Below are 13,928 nucleotides of genomic sequence, written 5' to 3' on the forward strand. Positions count from 1 at the left end.
CAGGAAGTCTCACGCTCGGCAGAGACTACAGTAGGGCCTCAGAGACTTGGACAGACATCTGTCCCTGCGGGCGCAGTGCACTTGTGCTCCTCAGCCCCTGAGAGGCTGTGTTCTCTGCCTGGAATATGGCAAAAGTTGGGTCAGATTTTCCCCACTACATGAAACTCTCCTAGGGCCAAGAGCGCTCATCTTTGCTGCCCCAGCAGCTAGCACAGAGCTAGCCATCAGTGGTTAGTGAGTGGGTGAATGAAGAAATTAGCGAGCATCTCCTATGTGCGTGGGGCTCTGTACTATACAGACCGCACAGTAGAGGACTCAGGACCCACGTGATTCACTGGTGATGTCGGGTATTTGGCTTCTGCCCTGCTGGTGGGAGGAAATGGTGAGGAAGGGAGATCCAGTCCTGTTCTGGAACCCGGAGGGCTCCTGGGGTGTCTTGCCAGAGTTCCCTTTTAGAGGAAAGGGGGCCCCTTGGTGAGAGGGAGAACTGTGGCCAGCACATCCAGAGATAAGTGAGCAGAGGGAAGCCTGTCAGACGACTTCGAGCAGAAGAATGCTGTGATTTGGGCTCTCAAGATGACAAAAGAGCACTTAGTGAAGCTGGCCAATCCTCGAACCCCCTGGAGATAACAGGACTGTGAGAAAGGAGAGGCCAAGAGGATAATCTGGTGAGCTTGCCCCAGCACGGCCAGTCACCCGCAGAGCACTTGGATCCTGGGACATGCCACACCAAGGTGTGTCCCAAAGGGCAGTGAAGCCACAGTCACCAGAAGGGCCTTGGTTCTGTCAGAGTTGCCCAAGCCTGCTGTGCAACGCCAGCAACTTCCTTGGCCTGGCTGCTAACTATGTTCTAGGGCCAAAGTATGGATAGGAGGAATCTTTTCCAGGGGACTGTAGGAGACTTCTGGGTGCCCACTGCCATGCTCTGCAGCCTCTGGACTGGCACTAGCCAAGAATGTCAGCCCAGTAAAGATAGGAAGAGCTAAAGGAGCATCTCTGGACCCCATATCCTCATTGCAGAGATGGGGAAAAGATTTATCCAAGGCCAGGGTGGTTTAAAAGGAGGAAAAAAAATTGAGTTTGTTATTTCCAAAAATAACACTGAGGTGGACAGCACAGGAAACAATAAAAGTTATATTACCGTTTCATAGTGTTTTTATTTGATTACTTGGTGGTGGGAGAACGTGAATCTCCTTTGTATTTAGGGTCTCTAAATGTCTCAGCCGGGCTCTGAGCCCAGAGATCACAAGCGACTTTTCCAGAGCCACTCAGGGAATCAGTAGTAGAGCTGGGGCTAGATTCCAACATCCTGACTCGCAGTCCAGTGCTCTGCACTGCGGTGACCTGTTGCATAATACGGAATAACTGTGGATTGTCTGCCCTTTTATGAAATTTCCGTTTGGTCCTTTGCGACCGGCCAGCAGTAGGGTTGCTGGTGAGAGTGAGGAAGTCTGTCTGCTGGGGCGTTCGCTGCACAGATTTTCCCTTGGGTTCTGGATACAGCCCCAACTAGCAAAAGCACTGCACCCGTTTGCGCCAGGGACGCTGACCCCGGGGTCCCGCAAATGCTAAAACAAGACGTGCCAGTGTTTGCGCTCGGCACATGGCAGGGGCCCTGCCTCCCCCTCCCCCAGTCTTCGCCCTGGTGGCCGAGCCCTGGGCTCCGCCCCTTCCCCCCCAGACCGGGGGAGGGGTCCTCCTAGGCGTGGAGGTAGCGGATGCTCGCCGGCTGCAGACTTGCACAGAAAGGCGGGATAGAGGGGGCGCCCGCGGCCCGGGTCTGGCCGCCTGGGTCGGCCGCGCGCCCCCGCCCCACCGGGCCTCGCAGCCCAGGTCCCGCCACGCCGTGAAGTTTGCGGAAACTTTTGCCGTTGCTTCCCCGCCCGCGCCAGCCGGGGAGTTGTGACGCAGCGTCTGGGGCTTGAAGCCCGGACTGAGAATAGAGGGACGGCGAGGCGGGGAGAGGGAGGGCGACGGAGAGCGAGAGAAAGAGCGCACGCCGGGGTCCTCCTCGACCGCGCGGATTCTCCTCTCCGCCTCCCCTTTCTTTCCCCCCTTGGCGCTCCCTCTGCGGCCCCGGCCCCGCGCCCGCCCGCGCCTCCTCCCCTTCCCCTCCCACGCTGCCCGCTTCCCTTCCCCTCTGCCCCTCAAACCCTCCTCCCGGGTTCTGCGCTCCTCCCTCCGCCCTCCCTCCGCCCGGCCAGCCTCCTTCCCTCCTCCTCCCCTCTTCTCCCCGGGAGGCATCACTTCGTCCCGACCGGAGGAAGACGCGAGCCCCTCGCGGGCGATCATCACAGCCCTGCGCCCGCGCTGCCACCGCGCGCCGCGCCCGTGCGCCCTCGGTCCCTCCACCTCCCCGTCCCCCGGCGCCGCGCCGCGGGCATGGAGCCCCGCCGGCCGGCCCCCGCGCCCTGGCCTCGTCACCTGCTGCGCTGCGTCCTGCTCCTCGGGGGTCTGCACCTCGGCCGGCCCGGCGCGCCGGTGTACGCCGCCGCCGCCGCCGCCGCCGCCGCCCTCCCGGGTAAGGCGCTGCCAACTTGGCCAACTTCGGGGGCCGGGCGGGGGAGGGGGACAGGAGTGGGCCGCTCTCGACTTTCCCTCTTTTTTTTTCTTCCAGAAGCGCGTGTGCGTGTTCGTGTGTGTGCGTGCGTGCGTGTGTGTGTGTGTGACTGGGTTTTTAAAAATCGTCTCCGCTTTTCTGGAAACAGGGTGGGGTGGGGGGGAGAAGAGGGGAGGAGGAGCGCGCCTGGAGGTGGGGGAGGACCTGAGTGGAACCAGATGTGGCAGGCGGCGGGGGAGGGGAGCCCGGGGGTCTCGAGCCGCCTCAGAGGAAGAGGGCGGGCTCCGGGGAGACCCCCGCGCCCACCCCCGCCCCTGGACCACCCGGCGCCGGCCCTGCGTTGGGCCGGGAGACGTGCGTCCGGGGAAACCAGAGGCTCCGTGCGTCCAGGATCTCCCTCCAGGCCAGTCTCACCCCTGCGTTATTACTGTTTTCGAATTATTCGTCAGGGCTTGTTTGCCCTTCCTGGCATCTGGGGGGTGGGGGTTATATTTTCCACACTCGGCCTTCAAGGACAGTTTGTGGCATGTGGCATCCGCGCTGTTTGAAGGGAGCTCTGTGGGGCAATATCGTGTCCCCAGGATGCAGCGACAAGCGGGGTGCTGTGTGTGTGTGTGTGCGTGTGCGTGTGTGTTTGTGTGTGTGTGTGTGTGGCGTGGCGTGGGTGGCTCTGACCAAACTGGCGCCCCTCCAGAGTAGACAGACCTTGGGCCCCAAAAGAGCTGCTAAAGATGCAAAAATCCAACCAACAAAACAAAAAAACCCAAGTTGTGCCTTCTCTTTCTGCTGCTTTTTCAAAGGGTGACAGTGCGTGTAGGGACAGACAGATCCCTCAGCAAGAATTTGAGAGCTAAAGGGAAAGATCCACTTCCAGAGTGGGGGGTTGCAGGAGTCAAAGCTGGCTCGGTGGGGGAGTGTGGTTATTACAGTCCCCACGCTGGGCCCAGCCTCCGCTGGCTGGGTGTTTAATTTGGGGCTGGGGGTGAATGAAAGGGGACAGTCAGTGCAGTGTTTGCAGTTTGGTGCAAAACCCAAACAGCCCCCTGGAGGCTCCAGGCCCTCTAGCCGAGGCCGATGCTCGCTCAGTTGGCCCGCCCGGTGTGACGTAGAGGACCAAGACACGTATTTGCCCGACGGAGCTGTCCCGATTGTGCGGATGGGAGTGGTGGGGTCTGGAGGGACCCACAGTCACATCAAGTAGAAGCCCCTCCCCCACCCGCTGAATTCCAGACCCACCTGGAGCTGAATATTAGACACCAGCCAGGCCATCCGGCCCTACCCACCCCAGGTCAAGGCTCAGCCGCTGTCCCCCTGCCTCCCTGCCCTCCTGCCTGTGTCTTCTCGGTGAAGGAACTCCGCACACAGGCAGGGCGGGAGGGCTGGAGGAGGATGGCCATTCCAAGAGCCCTAGAGCACATTTTAAACCCAGGCCCTGGAAGAGTGGTGGCTGGAGTGCTGACTCGGCCCTTTCCCCCACGGAGCTTTTGACGGAGCTGGAAATGGTGAGAGGCCCCATCTGGGAGGATGCCTGGAGTGCCCCCTCTACCTTCTGGTCTCCCCCCCTCTTGGCACCCTCCTCGGGCCATGTCTCAGAACTTGTAGCCCCCACAGCCTCGGAGGGGGCCCGTCCCAGTGGTATTGCTCTGATCACGCCCATCCGAAGCTTAGGTACAGGCAGGGAGGAAGCTAGGGGTGTGGCACTGGAAGGATGAGTCCTCGAAGCAGCTGTTGAGTAACAGGAGTGAAAAGTTGAACCAGCGTGGTCCCTGCACATACATCATTGTTCCCTCTGCCCCGATGCTCCTCCTCGAGGCCGAATTCCTCCCTCCATGCCCCCTGTACCTGATGAATTTGGTAGTCCCTGGGAACAGTCTGCTGGATCCGAGCGGTTCGGGAAATGCGCTGCTGGGGCAGAACTTATCTCGGGTGTCTGCCGGTGGCTCTCTAAGCACCAGCAGGGGAGCCCCGTGGAAGGAGAGTAGGGGGCACCACGGCGCCCCTTGGGGGCGGCGGTTGGCCGTGCCTCGGTGTGTGATGGCAGCACATGTGTCTTCTCCACCGCCATAGGGCGCCCCACCAGGTGTGGCTAGAAGACCTCTTTGTAAATTGCAGCGTTGGTGTGTATTTGCGACACAGGAGAAACTGTGTGGGGGACGGCGGGCAAGGGTCGCCAGGGTTCTCTGGAGGGAAGCTGAGTGGGACCAGGCTTTGCAGAGGCAGGGACGGGGAGCAGAGAGGGAGACCTGGAAGTTGGGCTAGCCTGCCTGTCTGGGAACGATGTGGAAGCTTGCTGGGCTGGGGTAGAGAGTGGGATGGGAGAGAAGCTGGAGTGGAAGGGGAAGCTGGCCAGGTGCCCGGGAGGCCAGAATTGGGGAGCCACTTGCTGGCTGGCTTGCTGGCTGATGGTGGGGAACCCCGGGGGTTACTGAACAGAGGAATGAGGTGCAGATTGGAAGGAGGGTTCCTGGGAGCCCTGGGGGGGATTCATGTACCCAGGCTGAGGAGTAAAAGGAGGTTAAGAGATTTTCCTTTGGGGGGCACCTGGGTGGCTCAGTGGGTTGAGCCTCTGCCTTCGGCTCAGGTCGTGATCTCAGGGTCCTGGGATCGAGCCCCGCGTTGGGCTCTCTGCTCAGCGGGGAGCCTGCTTCCTCCCCTCTCTCTCTGTGTGCCTGCCTCTCTGCCTACTTGTGACCTCTGTCTGTCAAATAAATGAATAAAATCTTTAAAAAAACAAAAGAGAGAGATTTTCCTTTGGGGACAGACCCCGCTGCCTAGGGGACAGAGAAGGAGATGTTCCTTTGAAAGGAGCAGGTACTCGCTGCCGCTGTGGGTCAGCCAGACACATGGCCTGTACTTCCGGCCCAGCCCCTGGTGAGTCAGGGAGCTCAGATCCTTCTTATTCCCCCACCCGCAAAACCCGGGCTTCCTGGCTCCAACCTCTTGTCTTCTGTGGGCTGCCGGGTCCTGGGTGGCGGCTGGCTGAGCTTTGGTTGGTGCTGGGAGCCGGCTTACCTGGACAAGGTGAGGGTGCAGGCAGGGGAAGAGGAAGCCCGGGTCTTGGTCCCCGTCTGTCGCATGAGAGACATCTTGCCTTTCTGGTGCTTGCATGGGTACAGTGATTTGGACGGATAAGATGATTTCAGAAATACCGTGAAAGTCTCGGAAGAGGATTCGTGTGGATTCACCACTAATTTAACTCCTGTTGCTCCCTGCGGAGGGTCGAAGTGGTAGCAGCAAGGGCCACCATTATTCCTGTGCCGGGTGCCATGCCCAGTGCTCCACGGGCAAGAGCCCTTGTACCACACAACCCTGGCGGGGAGGGGGGCTTTACCATCCGTTTTACACACTGGCACTCAGGAGACACGAGATTTCAAGTCACTTGCTCAAGACCGCACTGCTCCACACGAGCAGGTGATAAAAGCAAGATTTGAACTCGGGGGTGGCCATGGAGCCCAAACCCTTCAGGACCAGACTGGGCTGCGTCTCTGTGAGTTAAACACTGCCAGGGTGTGTGGTAGGAAAGGCTGGAAAATCTTGCTTGATGGGTGTCTCTCCAATAGCTCTAAGCCCTCTAGAGCATCCTCTCAATGTGTCCTCCAAGGAACCCTAGGAAGAGGGTAGAGTGGGCAACCCTCTGTTTATACCCGACTGTCAGGGTGCTTGTCTCTCCCTCGGGCCCACTGGGCCCAAGACACAGGGACCCATACGGCCGCAGCATCCTCAGGGTATCTGAAGTGCCTGCTCTGAGGGGGCATCCAGAAGCTCCTGACTGAAGGGGCCTGACGGAGGAGGAGGCAGCCCCAGCCCCGCCCCCCCACTTCCCCAAGGGCAGGGATTCCTGGGTTCATTCATTTGCTTTGATGAGCCCACACCATGCTGACAGCTTGGAGGATGGTGGCCTGTTCTTCTGAGCCCACCACCCTACTGCATCTCCAGTGGGGCGTCCCTGGACTCAGAGGGCCTAGGTATGGCTGACGGGAAGTGTCCCTTCCTGTTTGGTCCTTCGTGAGATGGGAGGGGCCGCTCCCCATGACTGGATCCTATAAATCTGGGTGGGGTGGGCCATGGCAGTGGTGACGCAGCTCTTGGATCTCACCCTGGGCACTGCAGGTCCCCGTCACTCCTCAGCCAGGGGTGGTGTCTGTAAACAGGCAAGCCGGATGAAGGCCGCATCGTGGCATCTGATCCCGGGGACCTGCCAGCATCAGCCAGCTCCAGTCACTTAGAGGACAGATTGGGTGGGCCCCCAAACTTCACACGTGGCCTGATGGGGAACCCCAAGGGTTAGTTCCTTTCCTGCCCTTCCGTGTCCTCTCCTGGCCCCTTGACCATGCAGAGCCCCCTGCCATGGTGCCTGGCTGGACCTATGCTTTCTGCTTCACCTCAGCCCTGCCATCCCCCCCACTTCGGTTCCTCTGGTTGGATTGCTAGATGATGGGTTTGAAACCTCAGCTTCTTCTCACTTCCTTTAGCCCGCTCCGCCCCATCTCCTCCGAACCTTCCCTGCCCACTCCTGCCCAGGCCTTTGCGCACAACTTCCTCTGCCTAGGATGCCCTTGCCTTTTTCCTCCATGGCCGTCGCTGCCCCTCCTTCCGAGACTCAGGATCCTGAGAAGGACACAGAGGAGTCTCGGTCACTGCCTTGGGCTCACCTGAGCTAAGGGGAGACAAACACCCAGACGCTGCTTTTGGGGATAAACCCCAGTATGGGGGAGGGGCCTTCTCTTTATCCCTCTCTCTGGGATCACGTGTCCTCACAGTGACAAGCTTTTGCCCTAAGCTTGGACAATCACCTTCCTATAGGGAAAAACAAGAAGCCAGTTTCCCATCCTTTCCTGGCATCCTCCGAGAGTGTTTGGAAAGGGAAGCGGATGTGGTACTCCCCACTGTAGACTGAGGCAGGAGCCTGGTGTGGCCAGGAATGCTCCCGCCTCCCTTTTCAGTTCTCCAGAAATGTAAATCAGGACTGAGGTAATGCCACTCACCAGCTGTGTGACCTCAGGCCAAGATTCAAGTTTCCTCATTTGTAAAATGGGAAAAATAAAACAGTACCCCCTCCGTAGGGGTATTGTAAGAATTACACGAAAATGAGATAATATGTGTATGAGATGCATGCCTGGTACAGTCATTTCGTAGCAAATAATATTAAATTGTTGCCATTTTTTATTATTATTAGGAACAGAGAACATGAATATGAAGGGACTTACATGTGAAAAAACACAGTCCTCAACATACAAAACCCTAATTACAGCAGTTTTGTTGTTGTTGTTGTTTTTAAATCAAAGCAGGTCTAACCCCATTACTTCTTGGTGACACTTTGCTAACTACTCTAAGTGCCTAAAAGTAACCATACTTCTTCCTTTTTCTGAACGTCAATTTAAATCCTGGGGGGGGGGGGACCCTCTCCTCTGCTGTTCTGACTCCTAAACCCCCTCAACTCCCCGCCCTCCCTCCTCATTTCCCCTTATGAAGCTTCTCTAGCTGACCGGCAGGCGAGAACTGAGGAGTTTCTTCCCCTCTGGACTGTCATTGTGAAACCCCAGACGGTTCCAGGCAAACAGGAGCTGCTCCCTGAGCCCTGGTCACTGTGGGGTGCTGCCTCCCCTTGGTCGCAAGGCTCCCTAATTACTGATTTCAGCGACCCTCCTCCCACCCCACCTTGCAGTCTGGCGGGTGCTGTTGATAACCTCAGTGAGAAGAATGCTTGCTCAGCAGAACACAGACCATACAGAAGTCGAGTGTAAACAGTTTGAGGTCCTCCCTCCCCTCAGCCCATAGCTTGTAGTAACCCCTGTCAGTCATTCATGACGTCATCTTCTGGTTTTTATAGTATGCACACACACACCCAAATACTCCTTTTACACGGAGGGGACCCCATTTTAATTATTTATTTTTAAAGATTTTATTTATTTATTTGTCAGAGAAAGAGAGAATGAGAGAGCCCAGGCAGGCAGACCTGAGCCCTCCCAGCTGTTCTCAGTTGGAAGAAGCCTTTCTTTCCAGAGCTCCTCTCCTCCCGGCCACCTGCCGGGTGGAGCCACTTCCTCCCTTCCTGGCCTCCAGGACAGGCATTTACTGCCCTGGCCCAGCACAGCACTCAGGACACAGTGGCATTTAGCAAGTCTTTATTAGGGGGGGGGAAAAAAAGGAAAAAAAGAAAGAGCAGACAAGTGTTCCAAAGAGGTCCCCCCACCGCTGTTTTATTGCAGTATAATTGACATATACCATTGGATTCGTTCACGTATACAGTGTAATGATTTGAGATACTTATGCATTGTGAAATGATTGCCCCAGCAAGTTCAGTTAACATCCATCACCTCAGGTGGCTACAAATTTTTTTTTTCTTATGATGTGACTTTTTTTGTAGTAAAAAGGCAATAAGGAGAGTTACCCTTCCAGAGTTTAGATGATGTCACGATCATGAAAAACATACACCACTGAATTAAACAGAAAAAACGTCTGACGGACTGGAATAAATTCCAGAAGTAGATTTAAACTCATCTTAAGAACTTAATGGGAGGGGTGCCTTGGTGGCTCAGTGGGTTAAAGCCTCTGCCTTCGGCTCAGGTCATGATCTCAGGGTCCTGGGATCGAGCCCCACATGGGGCTCTCTGCTCAGCAGGGAGCCTGCTTCCTCCTCTCTCTGCCTGCCTCTCTGCCTACTTGTGATCTCTCTCTGTGTCAAATAAATAAATAAAATCTTTTTTTTTTAAGATTTATTTATTTACTTATTTGACAGAGGGAGATCACAAGTAGGCAGAGAGGCAGGCAGAGAGAGAGAGGAGGAAGCAGGCTTCTCGCCGAGCAGGGAGCCCGATGCGGGACTCGATCCCAGGATCCTGAGATCATGACCTGAGCCGAAGGCAGAAGCCTAACCCACTGAGCCACCCAGGCACCCTAAATAAATAAAATCTTAAAAAAAAAAAAAAAAAAGAACTTAATGGGAGACCTAGCCAGAAGCAACACACTAATGGGGAAAAGAATCTTGACTTCTAAATGTCATTGGACAACTGGATTACAATGAAAAATTTAATTTGGATATGGATAAATATGGATATGGATAAATTCGTAGCTGATCACACTGGGGGCAGTTCCGATGGCAAGTTGTCATGTGGAAAGTGCCAAGATCATGAGAAATTAAAGGAATCAACTTTCTTTAAATATGTGGTTAAACTAGCAAAACCAGAACACCTCCTCTCTGCGGAGCTATGAGAAAACATATGTAGGACTAGCGCACTATAAATTATAAATTGGTTCAGTTTTTCAGGATTCAGTCTTTCAGACAATATGTAAGAAACTAGTTATGCAAGACTTCATGTCCTTTGACCTCATAATTCCACGTTGGGGGATTTATAAGGCATTAATCCCAAGGAGAAAAAAAAATGCTCATACTAGTGCTATTTATAGTAGCAAAACAAACGAAATCATTTAAATGCCAGATGATAAGATTATGGCTAAGCAAACTAAGATATCTTTAACACGAGGGACAACTTATGTAACTCTACGTGACAGATACACAGCTAATGTCAGTACACAGACGTAAGTCTAACTAGGCGAGTTCTCATGACCACAAGGCAATCTTACAAAACAATATACACATACCAGTAACAAGTGGAGAGGCATGCCTGACATGGACATTCATCTTTTCACCCATTCATTTACCTGTTTTGGTTCTGTTTTCCTGAGCACTAACAATGTGCTAGGCATAGTGTAGTATTTGGTGCTGAGGACACTGGGTGAACGAGCTGGGCACGGTTTCTACCTTCCTGAAGCTTGTATTTTGAAAGTAATCCCCCCAAAATATAAAGCAGCATAAATAGAATCAAATGTTCACTGATTCCGTTTTAGTTGCAATTTTTAAGTTCATCAAAAGAAAGATGGAAGGGGCGCCTTGGTGGCTCAGTCATTAAGCGTCTCACATCATGATCTCAGGGTCCTGGGATCGCGTCCTGCATCGGGCTCCTTGCTCATCGGGGAGCCTGCTTCTCCTTCTGCCTGCTGCTCCCCCGGCTTGTGCACGCTCTCTCTCTCTCTCTGGCAAATAAACTCTTAAAAAACAAAACAAAAACCTCTCTACCTCTGCCTACCCCTCCCACATAAATAAATAAATCTTTAAAAAAAAAAAAAATGGGAGCCAGAGACACCTCTGAAATCTCAGACTTGGGATCGGGAACCTGTCTGAGAGGAGTGAGAATAGCCCTGAGTGAGACCAGCTAGGGCAAGTAGGAATTCAACTGGAAATAGCCTTGTAGTCTGTCTGGGTCCCTGAGGAAGGATTTTCTGGTATAAACCTAGAGATCTTTAACCTCACTTCTGAAGGCTCTGAGGATATAAGAGCATTGGTGGTTTAGAAAGAACCTGGAAGCACTGTTTATAACAGCCCAAACCAAAACAAAATGTGCATTGAAAGACATATGGATAGAGGCGCTTGGTGGCTCATTTGGTTGAGTGTCTGACTCTCGATTTTGGCACAGGTCATGACCTCAGGGTCATGGGATCGAGCCCTGTGTTGGGCTCTGAGTTCAGCGGGGAGTCCGCTTGAGATTCTCTCCCTCTCTCTGAAATAAATAAGTAATTCTTTAAAAAAAGAAAGACATAGGGATAAATTACAGGGTATAAACCCACAATGGGATATAATGCAGTGGTGAAACTACATGTATTATCAGTTACATGTATTATCTGGGTGAATCTTAGAGATATATATTGGTATATATATCAATATATCTATATATCTATATATAGATATATAGATATATATATATATATATCTCCTGTTACCTAGAGGTCCCACCTGTTAACATGTTGCCATATTTGCTTTACCTCACTCTGTGTGTGTGTGTGTGTGTGTGTGTAGTGAAGCTTTGAGGCAGTTGCAGGAGTGGCATTTCACACCTAAATACTTCACCATGTATCAGCTAAAAATGAAGACATTATCCTTTATAACCACAGTACCATAATGACATTCAAGAAGTATATTGTACAATTCCTTTTGCAATATGCGGTTCGTGTTTCGATTTCTCTAGTTGTCCCAATAATGCCCTCTTCCAGCTGTTTTGTTTTTGTTTTTTAAGGTCCAGGATCCAATTCAGTGTCCTGTCTTTTCAATCTCTCTCTCTCTTTTTTTTTTTTTTTAAGATTTTATTTATTCATTTGACAGACAGATATTACAAGTAGGCAGAGAGGCAGGCAGAGAGAGAGAGAGAGGGAAGCAGGCTCCCTGCCACGCAGAGAGCCCGATGCGGGTCTTGATTCCAAGACCCTGGGATCATGACCTGAGCCGAAGGCAGAGGCTTTAACCCACTGAGCCACCCAGGAGCCCCTCCTTCTCTTTTATTTTAGAATAGTTACTTGGGGGGCGCCTGGGTGGCTCAGTGGGTTAAAGCCTCTGCCTTTGGCTCAGGTCATGATCCCAGGGTCCTGGGATTGAGCCCCGCATTGGGCTCTCTGCTCAGCAGAGAGCCTGTTTCCTTCCTCTCTCTCTCTCTGCCTCTCTGCCTACTTGTGATATCTGTCTGTCAAATGAATAAATAAAATCTTCAAAAAAAAAAAAAAAGAATAGTTACTTGGTCTTTCTGACTTTTACAGCATTGCATTTTTGATGACTTCAGGCCAGTTGTTTTGTAGAATGTCCGCAGTCTATATTTGTCTGATGTTCACTCAGTACATTTCACGTTAAACATTTTTGGAAAGACATGTACATGGGTGGTGCTGTGTTATTTCCATTGTATCAAATTAAGTAGGTTTGTTCCCCTTTTGCTAACTTTGGTAATGCTAGCTTTGGTCACTTGGTTCAGATTATTTATCAGATCTCTACACTAAAAAGATAAAAGATACCTTTTACCCTTTGTATTTAGTAGGTAATCTAAGGAATTTCAACTAAACCAAGGAAAGGAACACCTAAAAAAGCAAAGTTGTTCACAGCAGCACTATTCATAATGGCCCCATACTGAAATCCAGCCCCACTGAAAACTACCCATATGCCCATCAATAGTAGAAGGGAGGGGCGCCTGGGTGGCTCAGCAGGTTAAGGCCTCTGCCTTCGGCTCAGGTCATGATCCCAGGGTCCTGGGATCGAGCCCCACATCGGGCTCTCTGCTCAGCAGGGAGCCTGCTTCCCCCTCTCTCTCTGCCTGCCTCTCTGCCTACTTGTGATCTCTGTCTGTCAAATAAATAAATAAAATCTTTCAAAAAAAAAAATAGTAGAAGGGATACATTGTGGTAGCTCCACACAAGTGAGTGGTATAAAGCAATCAGGGGCACCTGGGTGGCTCAGTTGGTTAAGCGTCTGCCTTCAGCTCAGGTCATGATCTCAGGGTCCTGGGATTGAGCGCCATGTCAGGCTTCCTGCTCAGTGGGGAGTCTGCTTCTCCCTCTTCCTTTGCCCCTCCCCCACTCCTTCATGTGCTCTCCCTATCAAATAAATAAAAAATAAATAAATAAAACCTTTAAAGCAATAAGAATGAACAATCCACAACTCCATGAAACAGTGTGCATGAAGCTCTCAACACTGAGCCAGATGCAAGGGGTCTCATGCCATATGATCCCATCAGTATAAAATATAAGAAAGAGGCAAAACTGATCTGTGCTGTTCCCAATCAGGAGAGTGGTTAGCATTAGTGAGTTGTGACAAGAAAGGGTCTTAAATGAAATTTTAAAAGAACAATGACCAGGGAAGAGAGATCTAGCCAATGAGGAAAAACACAAGAACTCCAGTAGTTTTCAGGCATCTAAAATCAGAATAGGTAAGACAGCATAGACTGTGAGCAGAGTTCACAGAGAAGACGAGTAGCAATGTCTAATAAGCTACAGAACATGTTTTAAAATTACTAACAAACAAGGTACCATTTTCAGCCCTGACAGTAGTGCCAACAAAGACTGATGTAACAATATATTCAATATACCATTATTTATCATTAGGAAAACCTCTTTATAAGTTGAAGACTATTTTTTTTAAAGATTTTATTTATTTATTTGACAGAGAGAGATCACAAGTAGGCAGAGCAGAAGGCAGAGAGGGGGTGGGAAGCAGGCTCCCTGCTGAGCAGAAGGCCCAATGTGGGGCTCCATTCCAGGACCCTGAGATCATGACCCCAGCGGAAGGCAGAGGCTTAACCCACTGAGTCACCCAGGCGCCCCTAAGTTGAAGACTATTAATAATGAACAAATGAAATGTGGTATATCACCTCATGGAATATCATACAGCCATCAAAATGGTTTTTTACAAAAGTTTTTGGAGACAGAAAAATCCTTTTGCTGAAATATTAAGTACAAAAACAAGATGTAAAAAAGTGTGTATAGATATGTGAGGTATCTGCACATATATCATGTAGATGTATACCTATATTATACATGTATTAATATACATCTA

The 13,928-nt window shown here is 51.8% G+C and overlaps 1 protein-coding gene across 2 annotated transcripts in view; it reads left to right on the forward strand.

The window, feature by feature from the left end:
- Nucleotides 1–2,382: 2,382 nt before the first annotated feature.
- Nucleotides 2,383–13,928, forward strand: part of MRC2 (mannose receptor C-type 2) — a gene marked incomplete at its 5' end in the record, with an annotated part of 55,291 nt that continues 43,745 nt past the window's right edge. For both annotated transcript variants that reach the window (XM_080826831.1, XM_080826832.1), the window contains one exon: nucleotides 2,383–2,521. In XM_080826831.1, coding sequence (XP_080682957.1) covers nucleotides 2,383–2,521 — 139 coding nt within the window. The remainder of the gene's footprint in view (nucleotides 2,522–13,928) is intronic.

Source organism: Martes martes (assembly GCF_963455335.1).
Source record: "Martes martes genome assembly, chromosome: 16".
NCBI lineage: Eukaryota > Metazoa > Chordata > Mammalia > Carnivora > Mustelidae > Martes > Martes martes.